At 34.9% G+C, this 21,198-nt stretch overlaps 2 protein-coding genes across 7 annotated transcripts; both read right to left on the bottom strand.

Moving 5' to 3' along the window:
- Positions 1 to 23: 23 nt before the first annotated feature.
- On the bottom strand, positions 24 to 19,577 carry LOC128183328 (uncharacterized). 6 transcript variants are annotated; one of them, XM_052852292.1, is made up of 2 exons: positions 19,229 to 19,496; positions 24 to 2,489 (listed from the first exon to the last, which is right to left on the bottom strand). In XM_052852292.1, the coding sequence occupies exon 2, from the start codon at positions 2,483 to 2,485 to the stop codon at positions 434 to 436; it is 2,052 nt and encodes a 683-aa protein (XP_052708252.1). In that variant the 5' UTR covers positions 2,486 to 2,489; positions 19,229 to 19,496; the 3' UTR covers positions 24 to 433. The 6 variants fall into 6 exon arrangements, 5 of the variants coding, with proteins under 5 accessions (XP_052708252.1, XP_052708251.1, XP_052708254.1 ...); XM_052852291.1 differs by lacking the exon at positions 19,229 to 19,496 and adding an exon at positions 9,399 to 9,683; XM_052852294.1 differs by lacking the exon at positions 19,229 to 19,496 and adding an exon at positions 8,397 to 8,416.
- Positions 11,693 to 13,969, bottom strand: LOC128185513 (uncharacterized). The gene is made up of 5 exons (XM_052855096.1): positions 13,643 to 13,969; positions 13,106 to 13,281; positions 12,875 to 12,951; positions 11,850 to 12,646; positions 11,693 to 11,716 (listed from the first exon to the last, which is right to left on the bottom strand). Exons 1-5 carry the CDS (start codon positions 13,967 to 13,969, stop codon positions 11,693 to 11,695), a joined length of 1,401 nt encoding a protein of 466 aa, XP_052711056.1.
- Positions 19,578 to 21,198: the final 1,621 nt, after the last annotated feature.

Here is a 21,198-nt window from a genome sequence, read left to right as displayed (position 1 = left end):
TCTCTCTCTCTCTCTCTCTCTCTCTCTCTCAGTTGAAGACGTTTTATATCTAATAATACAAAGTCATTTCTTTTTCCCAAATTTAATGTCAATAAATAGCGAATAACGAAATGTCAAACGTCGCTGACACGGGTTTGCTCCTAAAAGCACTATAAGTTGTAAACAGACAATCAACAATTCACAACAGTGATAATAACATTCAAATGTAACAAGGTGTGATTTTGGCTTTATCGGCCATTGCCTCAAATAAGTCAACTGGCACAACTGTTCGACCAAACAGTGCAAGTCAAGGATCCCTATATCGTGTATTTCATTTTTTGTGATGCAGACGAACACTTGGGTTTTAAGATGGAGACAAAAAAACGAGAACACAAAAAGTGTAACTAGCAAGTTATGATGGGCGTTTGTCAATGGAAAGAGAACCTCTACACTTTTAATGTCTTTTAGCATTGTCGATTACTTGCAGGGGAGAAATGAAATGCATCGTTTTGCTCGACATAGTAAATTTTTTGAATTCCTCCTCAGTATCTGCCCTCGCGAGATTTTCTTTGGAACCGCCCCCAGTGGCTTTCAATATAATCTCAGTATCACTACCGTCGGAAGTGACGTTGATTTCCGGTGTGGCAATATTGCTATCGATGTTCTGGTTTTGGTCGTTGTACAACTGAATGTTTTTCACAGCAACTTTAAGATTGTCATTTTCAGAACGCGAGCTGTACCAGCTGACTTCAGGTTCATTGTGATGTCTATCGATGTCTGGTTTGACCAAATGAGGTCTTCTCTCTTTGTCCTGATTTACGGAGGGCACTGTTAAAAACAAGCCGTCTTCAATGACAGAAGTCTGTCTGTTCTTTTCGCCGTCTATTTCTAGATTGACGATCTTGGGTTCGGGTTTTACTCTACCTTTTCGACCTTCCTTTTTCTTTCTGTCGAAGCTGTTGGTCACTGAATTAATTTCAAGCATATCTCTGTTGTGTGCTTCCACATTTTCAAGAGTCAGATTCGAGCGCTCTTCTTTGATTTGAAGCATTGCTCGGTGGTTGTCAAACTGTCTGAAATATTCATCATCGTTACTGGAAACGTATGATGGCGGCGGGTTGACCATTTGGGTGTGAGTCGTCAAAGTGGATTCACTACCTGTTGGACTCGCCATGTTTTTACGTAAAAGTAGTTCTCTCTGATAGGACATTGTGTCTGAGTACTCTGAATATACATGTCCTTCCTCACCCATCCGTAGAAGCTCGCCAGTCTCGTTCTGAAACTCAGTCGGAATGACGACCTCATTTTGCCATGGCCCAAGATCACTATGAGTTTCTCTCTTTTTGCCTTTGGTGGATTTCTTTTTGCCTTTGAGAGATTTATTGGACCTTTGTGGTCCTTGCAAGGTTGGATCAAGAGTTCCGACCCTCTGTAACTGACCGCCAACGTGAATTGGAGCCAGCGAACACACTCCGAATACGGACGGGTCACGTGACGGATATTTCATCTTTAGAGCCTCGTTTTGACCATGTAGATCATAAAAGGGAAAATCATTTTTCAGGTTTCTGCGACTTTTAGTTAGGTAAGAGGGTCCTAGAGAATCTCCTAGTGATATCACACTCACTTTGCTTTCTGATCGTGAAGTGATCTGGGGGTAAGTTTTCTTCGACAATATTCTTGGTCTGTCTGTTTCGTATCCCCTTGTTGTATGGTTGTCATCCTCCGATCTGTCGTCGTTCTTTCTTGGACTTTTGAAATATCCGCCCTTTATTCCACTACGCAAATTAACACTTTCCTTCATCATGTGAGATTTGCTTAAGTATCTACCCATGTCTACCGCCGGCATACTATCAAGTCCCAGTTTCTTCATCTGTTTAAAATGCAATTGTTCACCTTTGTCGTCTTTTTTCTGTTTCTTATTTTTGACTCCAAACGTGAACTGGTTTTTCTTCTGCGCCACCACAACACTTCGAGGAAGATTAGCGCGAATAATGCTTTCTTTAGGTACCGTGAAAAAAGGCTCCTGTCGCTTGCTAATTGAACTTATACCTTCCGTAAACACAGAAGGCTTCTTAGACATTTTCTCCTTCTTGAATCCCAAATCGGCCCCGCTTGGGCGGATGGAAACTTTAATCGGGGGTAGGTTTTTGACAGCCAGGTTTTCGTCTCCCCCTACAATGTCATTATACTGCTGAAGAAGCTGGATGGCTTTGTCCCGTGCTATAATGTTGACCTTGAGGTCAGGCTCCCGATGTTTGTCACCTTGGATACTGTTTGGAGGACTTTTCAAAAAGTCGGTCAACTGGATGGTCAGATTTGGCGACCTTGACACAGGAACCGTGGGAATGTAAATGGACGGTAATTTTGTCAGCTGCTGATTCTCTTTGTCCGCTTTTTCTGATCTTGGGGTTTCTTTTATAGGTGCATTTATGAGCGGAAGTGATCCATTACTGTGGTCGCCATGATCGGCCATCTTTCTGCGCGAAAGGTGTTGAACCGTCGCCATGATTCTGAAACACAAGAAGTGAATTTAAATTAAATGTAATGTTTTATTACAATACCAATAATTCTTAGACAATGCCCATAATCATATGGAGAATACACTTAAAACTTGCTTTTTATGCAGTGTTGTCCTTGCTATTACAATGTTAAGGTTTCTTGTTATTTTGATTTTTAAGCGTACTGCGACCGCGCAATTTTAAAGCAGCGATGTTGTAATAGCTCTTTGTAAATTGCTTCTTAATGGTGAAAATCCTGAAAAAAGGGATTTGATTTTCTTTCTTGTTGGTCAATTGTACGACTTAATATGTAAACAAAGAATCCCTCAATGTTGGACAAAAGTTGGCCACAAGATTAGAATTATATTTGATTAATCACGTCGGATTAAATTTGTGTTCCATTGGTCCGGGATTTAAATATAAAACCGGTAGTGTTAACGTCCTCGGTTAAATGATTAATGATATTAATGTTGTAGTATAAGGAAGCATTATGAATATTAATAGACCTGTTCTGAAATGTTTATGGTACGAATGTTAAACGAGCGGAATACAGCAGCAAGTTTTCAAACCTATTTATCATGATTTGATTTAAAGAAATGTCGTGCATAGTTATATAACATTATCAATGTATACATTTTCTAAATAGATTATTCTAATGCTGGTAATTAAAGTATCAACATCGTAGAATATGCCGTGTACAAAAGAACAGCAGATACATGTATCTAAGAGAAAACAAATCGGTTAAAAATCAATGCTTCTCGACTCTTTAACACTGGAATGCTCTGAAAAAGACCCTATGTCAACAAATTAAATGATCTTGATCTTCAAACCCTTTGTATTGGATTGAATCTTTAATGCAGTAATGGAATTAACCATTCATTTCGTCTTGTTTTTACTGCTAGTACCATGCCCGCATTTGCGCTCTTTTAGCAGTATTTCGGGGATGACCTGATCGGGTCCCGATTAGAGTCTATAGTGCACCCAAATGTCACACCTCTCGGTTTCTATGCATCGAAAAGTAGTATAATTGGTTAAAGATCGTGAATTGTGTAGGGGAAATTGAAATCAGAAAAAAGAAGATAAATGTTGATAGTACTGCATCAAAAATACATAAGATGGTCAAGATTGATAACCCAATTAAAGAAAATGTAGCAAGCAAGAACTGCTTTTGCATGTTGCGTTTTACACTTGTATATATATCCAGTGTACAATATCTAATGAACAAAACACTACTTAAATATAAAAATGCATCATTAGTCTTATTAAGAAGCAGAAAATACTCAAAGAAACCTCTATCAATGAATGAGAATATGCGATATTTGAAATATTATTTTGCTCCTTTCATATCTGTACTCCATGTTGAACTACGACGTATGTAAGAAAAAAAACTTACCAAAGTTCAGTGATTTTCTACCCAGGTTTTGGTAGCCTGGCGGTGGTTGAAGGGTATATGTACATGCTCCTAATCATTGAATATTCAGCTATATATAATGCAGGTACATCTTAATGCGCTTACAGACGAGTAATGTAAAGTACCCACCGTGGCTTTCTCGGCTGACAGATTTTGTTGTTTTTAAAGCTTGTCGCCGACAATAGATCGTACGGCGTTATCTGTGTAACGGCATCTCGCTATGTATTGATATTGTTTTAAAGTTCTTGACGTCATTTGACACCTTCTTTCTGATCAGTCTAATACACAGAGATCCACGCTGTGTGTGTTTGGAAGGGGGGGGGTTAATTGTTTATTAATTTATTCTCTGCCAGAATAAAGGCTTCTGCGCACTTTGTTTTATATATTTATGGAAAATGGGGTGTAAAAACATGCTTGACCAGACTATGAAAACTTCAAGCAATCTCAAATGAATATGGAGCTTTGCTTTTTATATTGACGGGAGCTGACGTGAACTAAATATGCTTGGGCGGACTATGGAAATTCAGAGGAATCTCGAATGAATATGTGGAGAAAGAAACCAATACTACTGAAACATGAAAAAGAGCGGTGGCTACCGCAAAAGAAAATGAAATGAGAATAACTTGCGCTGTTTAATAAGAATTGTCTTATCAAACATTGTTTTGAAAATCACAAACTGTCTTCTTCCTTTCATTGTTTTGCTATCCAGTATACGAAAATTACAGATAAGCTATGTGTAGTAACATTTTTAAGTAAATGAAAATTACAGATTACTTATGTATAGTAACACTTTAGTCCACCGCCATTATTAGTTAACTTATTATTTGAAATATATTAAACCGTGTTTCTTCTTCACTTGTAAGACCCAATATTACGAATAACTTTTTTCTTGAAAACTTATAAAAATGGTGGTGCAACTCGATACGAATAAAATGAAATATTCTGGATGGGATATAAACCAGCATTAACAAGCCAAAAAAAACCCCCGAAAATTTAACTTTTGCTGCGCGCGCAAAAACGTGGTTTGTTCTAATACGATTTTCCAGGCAGAGATGTACTTATACGATTGTTGACGTTGAGCATGTAATCTTGTAGTTTTAATGTATTGTATGATAATGAATATATTTTCAAAAGGAACGCAATGTGTATTTTGAAGTAGAAGAAAGCTGTTCTCTGAGCTATGAATGTGAATTTAAAAATTAAAGTGTGTTGCACTGTGTTTTGAATCGGTTTAATTCATTTATTTGATTGATTTTTTACTTATACTTTTATTTATCCTTATCTACACTGTATTTATATATAAAACGATTCCAATACATAATTTCTTCAAACTATATAGTCGGTAATCTCATGCGAAAGCTCATTTTCATTTGCAATGATTTGTTTTAAGCTGCTTGGTCCGATTTTTTATCAATTTTTGGCACGTTTTTAAACGATGTTTATGCTAAGTATATGAAAAGTAATGGACATAGCAGTAGTTTTCCCAGTCAATTAAGCCAACTTTCAATAAAAAAAAATTATGTACAAAATTTGTTAACAAAACAAACGACATAAAAGGGTATCGTGTTATTTCGCCTCTTGTTAAAATTCACCCCTGACGTCAAGACGGGTATGGCTGTATTACGACTTTGACATGGCTATTTATATAAGTTCGTAATTATTTTTTGGAATTCTCTAGTAGGCTAGCATTTGTCGTTACATGTATAATTGCATTCAGACACTGACTGCTGCAGCTAAGATGTAATATTTGGTGTGAAGCCGAGGACTCCGTTACTATGGCTATCTTATTCACAACCTATTCAATTTTTTTTACAATTCGTCCATATTTTTTTCTTTTGTAAAGAATACCACAAACAATGCTAAAAAAATCTGCCGTGCTTCTTAACTATAAATGAGTCGAAATGCATGTCAATATGTACATTTTATGCATGCATATTGCATGGATTTATTTTTCAATATATGCCTAAGATATTGAATACCATACTGAAATATGAGTGTCAAACTTTCAATTTTAATAAACCCGTGATACTATAGGGATTATCTAAGATTAGGACACGCGTCAGTTATTGTGACATTACCACGACAGATGTGTTCATATAGAACTTAGAATGTATGCAAGATCTTAAACCGGACATGATAGTTTAATGCAATAAATCTCATATATACCGAACTTGACATCCTGTAACGTGGAAAGGATTTTCTACTCAGAAACGGTCTCCTGTTTAGTGCGTCTTTGCAGTTAAAATGTATGAACCATTTTACATTCGCGTGCTTTATATATATTTTTGTAATCATTTATTGCGGGGTTTTTTTGTTGTTTTTTTTAATAAACACCAAATTGTCGTGTAACAAACAAGACATTTTTAAAACTTACACTAATAAATTAAATCTGCTCCCCATAATAGAACAATTCATTACATGTTAGCAATTTTCATTAAATGGAGAAAAAAAATTACAGAGGATAAAACAAAATTACATTTCTCAGGAGCAAACGTAAAAGCAGGTTATATGAAATGAGCTATTTCACTTTTGAAAACATTGTTTATTAAACGAACTTTTACGTTTGGAGAGAGAGAGAGAGAGAGAGAGAGAGAGAGAGAGAGAGAGCAGAGCGGTGCTTAGTTAACAAGATTCAATGAGAAGCTAATGAGTCTTACCATGATGAAGAGCTCGTGCTTTCATTCTAAGTGCTTTACTGAACACCGGGCTGTTTTCTTTTAAGGTTAACGTCACACATTAATTATTGATTTCTGGATAATTAGATCTTTTCGTTGGTGCATTCACTCTCTGAATTTATGTTGCAATAAATTTCATTATTTGGTCCATATTTGTCTTGATTGTCAAGTTGAAATGAAAATTTATGACATTTTAACGGATGTACGTTATGAAATTTATGAAAATACCCCGACTCTATGTAATCTTTTAAAATAACAAGAGCGGGTTCGACTAGACAGCTACCAGATTAGATATTTAATAATATTCAGTTATTCTGGGCTTATGTGTAGTTTTTGTGTGTTTAATTTGTAAAACTTATCATTTTGGCTTCATGGGCCATAGATAATGGAAAACTCGTACCGCCGCTTTCGAGATTCACTATCTGGTATATCGATAATGAATGCATTGTACAATATATAAAGTTAAAAAAACAAGACTTAAAGCGTTTGAGAGATGCTTAACGTGCAGGCGTTTGAGAGATGCTTACTGTGCAAGCATTTGTGAGACGCTTACTGTGCAAGTGTATGATTGAATGTTACTACTTTAGAATACCCGTATGACAGACGCTTTATTGTGCAAGCATATGACAGAAAGCTACTGAGCAAGATTATACGGTAAACCACGCTTAAAACGAAGTGCCAGGGACTGGCAATTTTACTTCGTTATATCCGTCAAGTTTACAACATGTAATTAAGTCTCAGGGAATGAAAATCACTTCGCTGTTAGCATCAATTCATTATAAGCGTGTTCGCTATAACCGTGTTTTACTGTAATACACGCCTACTGTGCAAGCGTATGGGACTCGCTTACTGTGGAAGTGTACGAGAAATGCTTTCTGCGCAAGCATATGCATATATGAAAGAAACTTATTGTGTAAGCACTTGACAAACATTTACTATGCAAGCTTATGAGAGACGCCAACTGTGCAAGCGTAATAGAGACGCTTACTGTGCAAGCGTATTAAAGACTGAATACAAAGCTTGACTCTGTGGTTACTTGAAAATTCTTCAAAACTGATAAAAAATAATGCCTAATATACGAAATAAAAAATTCCCTTTACACCTGATCCAAATTAAACGAACTGGAGATGTCGGCAAAACAGCAAACGAAACAATCTGACATGACTGTAACCTAAAGCAATTTTTGCAAGGAAGATTTGCCTCATGTTTTTAATACAATTCTCCAATATCTAAAGCCGATTTACACCTGTCTTATTGCAGGTATCTTTCAAGAGAAGATAAAAGGAAAACTGCGAAATTATGTTTCTAAACGTTAAAAGGTTTCCTGCAAACTAGCTCTCAAACGTCATTGTGTTTTAATTGATACTTGAAGGATGACTTTGACGTTCTACCTTGACACAGATTCTCCCCGTGTAACAAGACCAGATTCAGCTCTCTACACGCTCATCGACTTATTACCACAAGGGTAGGTTTGCATGATGCAGCGATCAGACTACTACACTGCCTCGTCTAATTTAAGAAGAAATTAATTATTACTTAAGAATCGCTGATACATGTAATACCACATGGTCAATTTGGGACGCTTCCATTTTATTTTAAAGATTTACGTCAACAAAGGGACCCCTTCTTAGAATGGCAGGGCTATTTTTGAGCCATTGCGCTAGGTGATTTTGACACATCAAATTATTCTATTTTGGTAAAAAGAAAAAAAAGTTGGTTTTGAATAATTCTGCGTTCATAGACGCAGATACCTCGCCGAAATCTGTTCGTTAAGCATCTCGTTTTCAATGAAATATGAAGAGAAATATCACTTTTTTAAAGAAAAATGCTTACGTAGCGTAGATTTGCTCATTTTAATCTCTCATGATACAGGGCCATTTTGCATACATGTAGACTGAGTCATTATTAGCTAAATTTGCTGCAAATTGCACATACTAAGTTATTATTCCTTTTAATGATTGCTATCAGTTAAGGCTTTCCGTTTTTTGGCAAGGACAGACATTTGTGGGAATATTTTCCCCTTATAAAACATATTTCGCCACCCGTGCGGTAAGTCGCTTTATCTTTGTACGATTAGCGACTGTCGACAAATCGATTAATCCTCGATTTACTAATATTATCTGAAACTGATCTATACGCAAGCTATTTGGGTCATATCAGAGGGATTGAAGTATATAGTTTGGCTGAATACAAATTCCCCAATAACAACTTGAATAGGTCATAAATTACTATGTTTTGGATTTTAATTTTTTTCTTGAAAGATAAACTTTTTAATCATGACTGTGAACTCAAAGCAACAAAACATTAAGGTTGCATTAAGTTACAAGTAGTTATTGCTTTCCTGATAAGGCACGAATACACAAATTATCATGCTGTCATCCAAAGCCTCTTGAGTTTGATATATGAACATAGCCAGGTCTTGCTTTTATTTTCATATATCCCTTTTATATACATATTTCACTTTACGGCTTACAATATACCGATCGAGAACACAAATTTCTCTTCAGAATACTCGGACCGAAATATAATACGCTTGTATTTTCTTATCCATCATTATATATATAAACATTACAATTTGATTTCAAATGGTGTTGTAAACGTTTCATTTCTATCCTTAATTATTCTTCGTTATACTTGGAGAATGCATAGGATTTTTTTTTATGAACACTAATGAGTTTACAATTGACTGCATTTTAAGAGGACTTGCTTGAAAATTTGAGAATCAAATAGAATGTTTTTGACGTTTTTGTTTCTGCTATTATTTTTGAAAAAAAATCAAAATTTTGGTATTGATGAATTAAGAAATGAAAACGTTGAAACTAATTCACGTCTTACCTGGTAGAATTGGCACAAGTTCTCAATCTCGGTGTACGGTGCACTAAATACCGGCTTCTACTCCGACAAAGTCATAATTATATGTAATCCCTCGGGCTCAACATATTGTACCTTCCTATTGGTGTAAATAGAAGCCCCAATAAGCTTTATCCGTGTTTTGTAAAGGTCCCATTTAAGTCGTAGAACCTAATATTACGACATTTTTGTCCGAGATTTCTCATCTTTGTTTAAGTTGTCCTCGCTGCAAGAGTTAAGTTTAATTTTTCAAACTTTTTATCTGACGTCTTCGACAACCATTGGGTTTTGAGATTGCGTATACGCCTGTTGTTTAAACACTTACCTTTTAGCTGCATATAAACGACGAAATACTCTTATTATCTTAAATCTGAAAAAGTTTGGACTGTTTATTACGTCGACGCGAACTCATTTAGAATTAAAACATTCCTTTATTTGTTATCAAAATATGCAGAGTAAAAGTTAGCCCTGATAGTGTTGTGTTAAATGCCTTTAATGCTTCATCGACGTACTGTGTCAATATTGGGTTGAATGAAAAAGCATATTTAGGTTGGCGGTTAATTTCTTAAGGGCAATTCGCCTTAATTAAAAAGCTAGGGGAATTGTTCAGAAAGAACTAAAGTATTAAAGCGAAAGATTCTAAAGGTAGAACTTTAATTAAGAAATTCTCATTGCAGATTCTCCAATGAACATTCTCAGAGCATATAGTCTCAAATGTTATTTCATTTTAAGAATAGGATTTAATTTTCTCTCCCCAAAAAACATGAAGATATGAGCCTATATGGTAGTTCCCATGCTCTTTCACATTGTGAACAAAGAATAACAAATGAATGTTCGTTAACGTTTTGAGCAGTATAGATTCTGTCTGATCTGTAAGCATTAGTATTGGATTTTATTCACACCTCGTAGTCACCATGCTACATCATAGTCTCTTCTGTAAATAAACTTTGGGGTGTTTTGATAAATGATGACAATTTAATAGCACAGAAAAGACAACTTCAGACTTAATTCTATTTAAAACAAGGGTGTCAGATTTACCAATTATAAAAGTAAATTTTATCCCTTTTCCTGTATTGATAAATGAATCGAACCCCGTATCTTAATTTTAATCTCGTTTATATTTAAGTCGTTTTAAGGGCATTGGCAACGTTCCTGGTTTATCCACAATTTTTTTTAAGGATTCCTTTATAGGTTGATATGTATATAAAAAGACATTTACCAACACATAAAACCACTCTTTCCATCGTATCTTGAGAAATAATTTAAATTTTATATATTTCTCATTTCACATTGATTTCAATGAAATAGAGGGAAAAATTAGCAAAAATTTTTTTTAAAGGAACAATTTTTTAATAAGTGAGATATCTGATTTGTTTTTCATTATTCAACATTGTTGTTAATAGATTTTCTATGATATCCAGCTGAAAATTTTATAAATAGATTTATATATGAAAAGTATGCACCAGAAAATGCCATTTTACTCTTTTAGAGTTACTCCCCTTGATTTTTTTTCTGTTGCACACACACACTAAAAAAATAAAAAGATAAAAAAATGTTTAAACAATATCTTTAATCACAAACATCTTTAATGTAAGAGCAAAGGTTTCCAATGATTTTTTTATTGCTTGTTACTCTTGGTTTCCCTTCACAAGTGTTCTCGGAGAGCAATCGCAATACACCATGCTGAGAGTCTCTTTTATAAGCCAGTAACAGGTGGGAAAAAGAGAGTCCTGACTTCGCAATGCGTGTCATTATCATTTTAGAAATAACTTTATTGTTCACTAAGCACATTAGGGAGGAAGAGTTTTTTTGCACCATTTCATGATAATAAAGTAGACTAATGTACGAATCAAATGAAAAGCTGTGTTGAAGTAAAATGTGTTCTGAAAAATTCTGTGAAGTAAGAAGTTGTAGTAGAGCTTTTGCATCAGATGCTGCATCATGTGCATTATAGTCAGTTTGAATGAAAGATTTGACCAAGTCAGTTTGCTTGTATGAGCAAAGTCCAGGCCTTTCTTTTCTAAAGAGTGAAAGTGTGTCAACAAATCCTTGAATAACTTTCCCTGCATCACCATTCATGTCATTTGTGATCAAAGCACGACAAAAAGCATTAGCGTCAAATCTAGCATTATGAGCCACTAACACAACAGGTTTATGAATTGAAGAAAGCCACTGTGATTACTTTGCTGCTCCTTTTTTTCCCTTTTTGAACTGTATTGTGCTTTCTCTTTCTCTTGCTTTCTCCCTTTTTCTGTCATATTCCTCTGAAATCTTTTTGGTTATAACATCACAGATTGACACACCTGGAATGAATATATTTTTCCATGATAAATACATTACAAATCAATAACTCTTTCAATAAAATGTATAAAAAAGGTGTAGTTATTTTGATTTTACTGTGTGTGTGAGTGTGTATATACTTGTATATGTACTTACATCAGTCACATATCCATAGCCAATGTTCTTTTGCGCAATGGCTGCTGCAACTCGATAGTCATTGCTTTCTGATCCAGAGAAGAAATTGGTTTTAGGAGCCTTGCTGGAAATGGCATTGTTGAGACTCTCATTAGCCTGAGAACTCCCTAGATGGGTTAACTTATCAGCATCACTGGAATATTTATGCAGCAGATCCATAAGGGTGATCTTCAACTTTTCATCGCAAAGGTACCTGCTGTAAGGAAGATGTTTTGGCTTGTACTTCAATGGATTCTGCAAATATCCACACCATGAACCACAATATGAATGATCTCCAAAGACATGTTTTCCCAGTGCTAATAAATTTTTCTTCATTTTCTCTGTATCCGCCTGATTTTGTGATACACAGTATCGAAAACACTTTGATATGTGTGAAATTGTTTTTGGTGTGAGTTCCCTGAAGTTTTTGGCTTTTCTGATGTCATAAAGTTTATTTGTAAAGTCTTTCAGAAGGTGATTTCTGTCGCACTGCTTTTTCAGGTCCGCTTTCACTTCTGAACGAGCTTTAGATATCGTTGTAGAGTCATTGTCCATGATGATCGTTCCAACACACACGTCATTGCTCTCTAGATTTTTCAACATAGATATACACATGTCTGATTCCATAGCCTTGGAGCTACCTTCCCAGTTCTTTCTACAATCATGTTCTTTTACATCACATCCTTTCTTCAATGCGCTGTCACACTTTCTACAGTATTTATTCCTTGTTGAAAATGCAATGCATTTACCAGTCTTATGTCCAATGAAGGCAGCATGGCCTGGAAAAAAGAAATGCAGTATATATATATATATATATATATATATATATATATATATATATATATATATATATATATAAATCTATCTAGGTGATTCCCCATTATACACCTTTTATTGCTAATAGTAATTGTATATGTTTACAATTTACATTGGTAAAATGTATACATCCTGATAAGTAGATTGGTATATTTTACCTATTATATTATAAGAGCAATATTATTATTTACCAGATAAGCTACTGTAGGATTTGCCAGATCCACGCTTTTGCCAGCCACCATCAAACGATGCAGATATTGAAGATTCTCTAAAATACAAAATGTATAATAAATATATGATCTTGTATATATATACCGAATCACATATACATCTTATTTTGTGCAACATTTACCTCAGTCATGTATCAAAAGCACTTTTCAATATATAGATGATTATTTGAGAATATTTTATTTTCTAATTACTTTGTGAGATCTTTTTCTCTGACAGCAGCATCAGCACAGCTGGAACGTGCTATATCTTCAAGGGCTTCACCTATTTCTCTTTCTCTTTTCTTCAGTGTTGTTTTGGAACATGGTGGAATGCTCAGTGTCGACAATAAGTTGGACAACTTTCTTTCCCCTATACCACTGTGTAACACCTGAAAGCAAAACAAAATGATTGTTTGAAAATAAATTAATAAGAAAGATGCAGGAGTTCTTATGATATAGTGAGGGTTTTTTTACAGGACTAAACATACTGGTATAAATCACCCAAAAAGCACTTCGTTAACATCATTATGTATTGAATGTTATAAATCATTTTTTACCTAATGCTAACTTTGTGTTGACATCCCAAGTTCTTTGTCCCTGACGTTCGTTAGGCCCACTATGTCTCTTCCCAGTTGGAACAACTGTCTTTCCATCACAAAGGGCACACCTGATGGTTAATAAACTGCCTAATCCATAACGTATCTCGTGTACCGTGTTTGTTATATTCAAAGGGACAGAAGAGTGGCAAACAGAACAGCCTTCAGAGAGTTTGTCTACAATAAACCCCAACTCCACTATTCGCCTTCCCTGCCGCCAGCTTATCTCTGTTGTATCGTTAACATTGTCAATCTGTCGATCTAAACTATCACCAGATGCGTAACTGTTCTCCTCGCTATCATCAACTACCGGTAAACACTCAGCGATGTCAGAGTCATTATCACCATGATCACACAGCTTAGATGAATATGAGTGGTCATTAATAATCTTTCTTACGTTGTTTGCTTTAAATACGTCGATTCTTTTCTTTTTGGAAGCTGAAATGAACCTGCCAGTCGATGTAGAACGATGTCGCTTCATCTCTCGAATTTTCTGTTTACCTCGGAAACGCTGTTTTTATTACTCTAATAAGCTAAAGAGTTCGTGTTACGGGCGATAACTCACAATTACAAGAAAACTCAAGAACGGTAACTGAAATTCGATGTATAAAAGAAAAAATGCAGGTACGGATTTTTTATTTCCGGAAAACTTCGTTGCCAATGCCCTTAAACGATTCTCATTTAATCAAACACCAAAGCTATTGTCATACGATAAATCAACTAATTTATAACTCTGTATTGGAGGCAAAACATTTGAAATTTATGTTAAGATTGTATTGTATTAATAAAGTGAGTTATGACGGACAATATACATTGTACTTGTATGCAAAGAAGCCGACAAAAAACAAAGAGTTCTACCAACATACGTTAGCAAATACTGGTACACTAAAGCTTCTGACATGGATAATTTTTAAAATTTGAGGACCTTTATATGAAAATTTTCTAATTATCTTAAAATCAAAATGCATATGTATATTTCGTCATTCAGTTATGAGTAATCAATTCTTTTTCCTAATTATGAAAAAATTAATAATCTCCCGCAAAGTAAGTATAAGATTTAGTTAATATCACCAGCAATGGAAATTCTTCATGTCCAGTAGGGGATGTGGAGCCATGAACTAAAAGCAAATATATCATTTATAATGCCTAAACATTCATTAGACCGAGTTTTTCATTACATAAAGAGCTCCTTTCCCTTAATCTCGTAGGCAGGTAATTGCTGTGGAATTACTTTCGGTTTTAATCTACTCAATATCAAAAAGCCCATATTGCAAATAACTAATTGGCGAAATACACAGTAAGTCACATCTGCTGGTGTCATTTTGAGGACAAATAAATACAGATAGCGACAGACAGATTTTGCTCATCGGGGAATAAAGATTAAATATGCAATTACAGCGAGATACGATTAGAACCGAAACTGTTAAAAAGCATAATTGACGAAACATAAGAATCGCATTTGTTGGTTTTACTTTAAAGGGACTTATACACGCGATTTGAGCTCAAAATCTGTAATTTTATGTTTCCAATTTTAATGTTTAGAATGATTGATATGGATATCAGAAATGCTTTTGCAAAATTTGAAAGTCAAATATTGCGTTATAAGCAAGATACATTGTACATAGTTTGAAATTCTTTGTTTTGTAAAAAAAAAAAAAAAAAAAAGCTCGAGTGTTATTATTGTTTACATAGTTTTGTACCTCTATAAGTAAAGTTTCAATCAAATGTTGATAATTTCATTTATGAACACATTGAATCAGTGTATTTTTTTTTACAACGAGTCAATTTGTCAAAGAAATTGTCACTGTTTAGTGTACATTATTTGTAAACAAACATGAGTCTAAGATTTGTTTACATAACGATGAATTCTTACCTCTGTATCTCCTCAATAACTTGACTTCTAACATTCAAATTTTAATGTACCATTCAAAATGCACAAGTTTTTCCAGTCCATACATACATAAAAATAAAAAGTAAATTTTTTATCTCAAACAGTGGCCAAGTCCCTTTAAGACATGCAGACCAAGAAAAGGTTTATGATGAAGGGACTTGGATTTTGGGATATATAGTAAAATAAAGACCATAGAATGGCAATCGCGGTAAGATGAGATTTTAATGGAAAAAGTTCACTCAAAAACACTCGACAGATGAAAACAGAAATTGGAATTATTTCAGAAGGTGCCCTTCAGTTAAATATTAAATTTTGATAGACAAGAATTGAAGAAAACCTTAACAAACCATTGTAAACAACAGTAAGATGGCCACAATTCTCTCTGGTTGATTTCAAAACATATTTTACTCTTTTTAATCAGCTCAAACACTCAAATAAAGATTATATTCGTCTCAACTTTCAGTTAAATTCTGTTCGTTCGGTCATATTTATTTAAACATCGTATAGTACATGAAATCTCGACTAAACAATAGCGAAATCCAGGGCTTCTTGAATTTATATTACTAACTAGTACATGTGTATAAACATTATCATCACCAAAAGTCCATTACAGGTGATTTGTTGATGAAGTGAGAGCAGTTATATAACTACCAGCAGTAATGTAACCATAGGTAGCAATTCAATTCACGGTTATACAACCCAGTAAACAATTTAGCATCAACTTATCAATGTAAAAAAAAGTCCCTTTAGTAAACAATACATTCACATGATACAGGTCAAATTTGGCCCCAATAATTCACTTTAACGTGTTTTACATGCATTATATGTAAAAAAAAAAAAAAAAAAAAAAAAAAAAAAAAAAAAAAAAGTTTACAAGTTATCTATGTAAGTGTCATGTGTTGTAATAGAACCAAAATAAGATAACGAAATTAAGTCTTTCCTTCAACAAAATGTTTAAAGCAAATTTTAGAACCGTTTAGGCGCAAAAGTACACCTGTATTTCGTAAAAGAAAGTACATTAGTCCGTATAAATGTACTATTGTTATTCATATTACCTTATTTGTTTGTTTGTTACATATTTACTTGTTTACGACCTACGCAACCGAGGGACTTCCGTGTGTTAGATCCGAGTCGAACTTTATAAAGCATTCCATACCCGAACTTTAACAAAAGTTCCGCCGGTCAAGTAATCAAAAGAGGTTCAATGTAACAGTTTCACACGGCAAACATTTCACTCAGATATGTTACAGCTGAGGCATGCGATCTACCTTTATTTACTCTCCTGCAAAAGAGGTAAATATTTGAACTAAGCACAGGTGATAGTAAAACTAAATAGAAGAACCGGAAACTAACATCGCTTTCCCGGGTGCTTGATCTAAATAAACTGGACGCGAAATGAACTACAGAGTATTATGATTTTAAATTAATCAAACAAAGTGTATTCAATTCCTGGTGAATATGCTGTTGGAAAAATTTGATATGTATTTACTTTCCCATCAGATAACAATGTGCCTTTTGTACACAATACATCTAAGTAATGAAATGCAAGCAATTTACCCATTTTATTAGTCACGAAAACGTTAAAATGGCACGATGGAGAAAGTATCATTCATTCTTGAATTGACATTCTAACTGAGTAATAAACCCTTCATATGGTTAAGCTAAGTCATAGGGGCTTTGAGTTGGTGGTGCCGATTGCATAGCAAGATCCAAATGTAGAGTACGTCTAAAAATGTGGCTATCTCGGTTTTGAAACCTTTAAACTCGACATGTTTTTTTTTTCTGGCGAAATCTTCAAAATTCTAATTGTTGAAAAATAATGGTGGTGTACGGTGGACCAGGTGTTTTGTCGACGAACGAGGAATATGCACACAAGAAAAACCTGGCAGAAGACGTCCGCCTCGGAGAGACGATTGAATCTTTATCCATTGATGAAAGAAGTGTTTCAGAAAACTTTAAAAAAGACATCAAAGAACTGAGAAGGAGTTTAAAGGATATTAAAAAGTCGAGCGGAAGGAGCCCCGAAGGGATTCGAACCCTGTCGTCACGAGCTTGTTCCGGGGCGACGCATTGTTCGTCGGTATCGTACCAAATCCCCAACCTCATCTCATCTCGAATCAACTCCTCGAAGTCCGACTTTGTCAGACGAGACGCAGCTTTTAGTGAAATAGACAAAATTTTACGTGGCGAGGCGGGGTATTTAGGTACAGGAGAGTGTGTCATTAAACCACGTGCTCATACAGGTGATGGAGGACAAATGAAACCGATCAAGTTGTCTGAGAATGATCCGCGTAAGACCAAATCAGAAGGCAACTCTGGAGCAAATTTGGAACGCATGCTTAGCTTGTGCGATGATGATTCTGTGTTTGTGGGTTCAAATTCGTTTATTATAGAAGAAAAGGACAATGATATTGATGCCATGACAAAATACTTCCAAAAGATATACAATCCATGGAACATTCGAAACCGTGATGGACGAGTATACGATGCCCTGCAACTTCCCCATATCAAGGACTGCCATAGGCCGGTTTGTCGACCAACATGCAACACGTGTGCTTTGAGGAAAAAGAAGGGGCCCTGTTTTCTGATCCCGGGCCTGGTGCATGTTGAAGAAGATGAAAAAGAGGAGGACACAGAAGAAGAACTTCTTCCGAAGCCTAAGAAGAGAAGGAAAAAGAAGTCTGTAGATGACAAAATGCATGATGCCATGGATTTCAACGAAAACGAACTTAAATTAAAATCCAAGAAAGGAATTAGCGCCTCTCGGCTTCAAGAGTTGGCTGTTCCAAAGGAAGGGTTCAGGAGAGAGTTAAGGTTCTCCAAGGCGTTCCTGAAGCGTTCCCTGGATAAGATGACCGAGATGAATGAACGTCATCAGATGAGTGTCTACGAAAAAGACAACCAGATGAGGATACAGAGCAAGGTCTCCACCTTCCTCGCCTTTCTCAATCAGCAAAACCAGGACAGGCAGCCAAAAAAGATGGTGGATTTACCGCTCAGGGACGATTTGATTAGACGCGAGGAAACTAATTTAGGTATCAATCTACCTATTATTGATGAAGTGCAAAGCAAAACCAAAAAGCCCCGACGAAAGGTGGTATTTAAGTAAATGTTGTGGATATGTTTATCTTCTCTTTTTTATATAACAATTGTAATATTTTTGTATCATTAACGTTTAATTTAAATCGATATAAATGTGGGGTTTTTTTTCACTTAACCTTGAGGTATCTTTATTTTCATTTTTTTAATTGTTATGTAATGTTTTAATATGGATTTTTGTATGTAAGATTACATATAAAACTGGCGCAAATTGTTCAACTGTATTTGAAATGCAATAAATAAATATGCTTGTAAATACCTTTTAAGTTTTTACTAATCGAATAGCAATATAGACGTTTCTTTGTGTTTCTGTGCGAACCTAACTTGTAATTTGTACAAATATTACCTATCACCTGGTCCAGGTATAAAGTTATGAGATCATACCTGTAGTTACTATTGACGCTGCGCTGTAGACCTTTGTGTATATATGCTTTGTCGACCATTGCTTTGTTGCTACTTAAATCTATAGAGGCGATGTTTAATTTTTCTGTCTGTCTTCAACATATGCAAATAATTGAGGTTTTTAACAGTTGTCCTCAGAACACGTCGTTTATCACAAACACACACAAAAAAGCTCTGATATTGTAATGTATTTGTTATAAGAATTTTCCTTCTTTTTAAACTTAAAGAAACACTATCTTGCTCTTTTTTAACTTGTTTCATAACTCTTAATTATCACTGTAAAAAATAATACAAACAATAAAAAAAAATGAAATGATTAATAAAAGCGAAAAAATAAATCCCACCGACCTTCATGTTGTTTCTAATTTGTTGTTTGTTTGGGTTTCCTGATGGCAGGATCATCGACAGAGTTTAGATATAGATATACTCTTTCCACTGTTCTTTACTCACAGATTAGGTTGACGGGTAGACAGGTTGTATATAATCACGTTATGATCCACACTAATAAGCTCCGCTGAACCTTAAGTACTAGGCCCATCGATTTGAGAGACTGCAGCTCTGTCCACCTATATCCCACCCATAAACTGATACTTGCTAACTGCACCCACGTGTACGCTGATCCGGGTTCTTTTGTTCAAGTTGAACATGGGCTTGTGGTCTAGCTGACTCTCTCGATAAAGATTACAATACGCATTTCTTTTTCGTCAGGTTTGAAAAATGAAGTTGAAATTCAAAAGAAAATGCGTAATAATTTAAGATTGGGTATATTCTAACATGGATGGTTCTATTTATCGCTTTTTTAGAACGAAAAAGAAAAAAACAAACATTGAAAAGCCAGAATGTTTAATTTTTGCATGTTCAAAGGTATAACCCCCCCCCCCCCCTCCCCAAAAAGCCCTTAAAGAATGGCATGAAAGTCTAATTTGTTGCAAACTGAACGTTTCATAAAATTGTATAGCATTATACTGAATACTATAGTGTCTTATGAAGAGTCGTGTAATATTTGATGTTCATGTTTATGATGTACATGTAGTCTCATAGGTTTGGCTTTCTTTTTATAGAAAACGAGAGAGAGAGAGAGAGAGAGAGAGAGAGAGAGAGAGAGAGAGAGAGATTAGTTTCTCTTAACACTGTTTCGAACGAAAGACTTTCTCCAAGTGATTTTTACGTAACACCAACAAGTTTTTATTATTCCAGCAAAAAATATTTAGGTTCGTATGGTTTGTATTCTGTGAGGGAAAAAAATATTCATTTTGATTTTATCAAGTGTGTATAGAGAGAAGGTGCAATAGTTATTTTTGGCTATACTTATTTAATATAGAAACCTTGATCATGTTTTTTTAAATTAAGTCCCTTTTACTGTCACTGCGACTATCACAAGATAGCCTTTAATTGATTTTGAGATATTTGGTTAAAATCACAACACCCATAATGTGTTTGTAGTTCGCTTATAATTAAGGACAACATAATTTATCTGCTTCCTTTTCAATCGAAAATAATTATTTCTCAACTAATCGATACTAAGTACACCATGACTTCACGTTTTACCGATATGTGGTGTGATAAATGCAGAGAAGGGTACACCGGACATCATTTGCCCGACATGTAATGTTTCTAACAAAATTAATCGTTTTGTACTCAGAAACAATAGTTGAAAATTGACATGTTCGAGGTTACAAGTTTAACATTAAATAGCATTAAAAAGTAATGTTTTAAAAGTTTGATTAAAACAGCAAGTACATGGCTGTTTATTTATATACTAAGATGGTCGTCTGATAAATTCGCTGCAGGGATGTAGCTCCATTTCTGAAAAAATTCGGATGGACGACCATCAGAATGAATGGACGACCGGGAGCTACAGACCTGCAACTACCGCTAAAGGAGACAACTCCTAAATGTCGAACAATTTTTTTGAGAATTATTGACAATTAGTTTATACACATTTTTATTAAACAAAATTAAAATGGATTAGGAAATAAGACAAGACCTTTATTCGTGATATTTGCATATATTCTCCTTAAATAACGGTCAAGACATCTAGCAAGATGAAAATGTAAATTACGTCAATGATAAAAATAGGTGTCATTGATTTATAGGGGCCTGGTCACGTTTAATTTTCTAATTTTAGTCATTACAATGCTTAAGGAGGTTGGCACCTGAAATAATAGCAGTGTCAATCACCCGAGAACCACGTAGATATAAAGATGGGGACCTAAAATGTTCATTTATTTTGTTTGTGACCCATGTCACATGCCATTTTTTGGAAATATAGGGTCCCAAAGAGCATTTAAAAGTAATGTTTTAAAAGTTTGATTAAA

The sequence above is a fragment of the Crassostrea angulata genome, chromosome 5 (genome assembly GCF_025612915.1).
Source record: "Crassostrea angulata isolate pt1a10 chromosome 5, ASM2561291v2, whole genome shotgun sequence".
NCBI lineage: Eukaryota > Metazoa > Mollusca > Bivalvia > Ostreida > Ostreidae > Magallana > Magallana angulata.
The sequence above is the reverse complement of the archived record's forward strand: the minus strand, read 5'-3'. Positions and strand labels throughout refer to the sequence as shown.

What these genes read in the sequence shown, in the direction of transcription:
- LOC128183328 (XM_052852292.1), bottom strand. Translation starts at nt 2,485, where the DNA reads ATGGCGACGGTTCAACACCTTTCGCGCAGAAAGATGGCCGATCATGGC.
- LOC128185513 (XM_052855096.1), bottom strand. Translation starts at nt 13,969, where the DNA reads ATGAAGCGACATCGTTCTACATCGACTGGCAGGTTCATTTCAGCTTCC. An exon ending in AACTCTCTGAAGGCTGTTCT is followed by an intron (nt 13,282 to 13,642) that starts GTTTGCCACTCT and finishes TTTTGCTTTCAG; the next exon opens with GTGTTACACAGTGGTATAGG. An exon ending in AGAGAAAAAGATCTCACAAA is followed by an intron (nt 12,952 to 13,105) that starts GTAATTAGAAAA and finishes TTTGTATTTTAG; the next exon opens with AGAATCTTCAATATCTGCAT.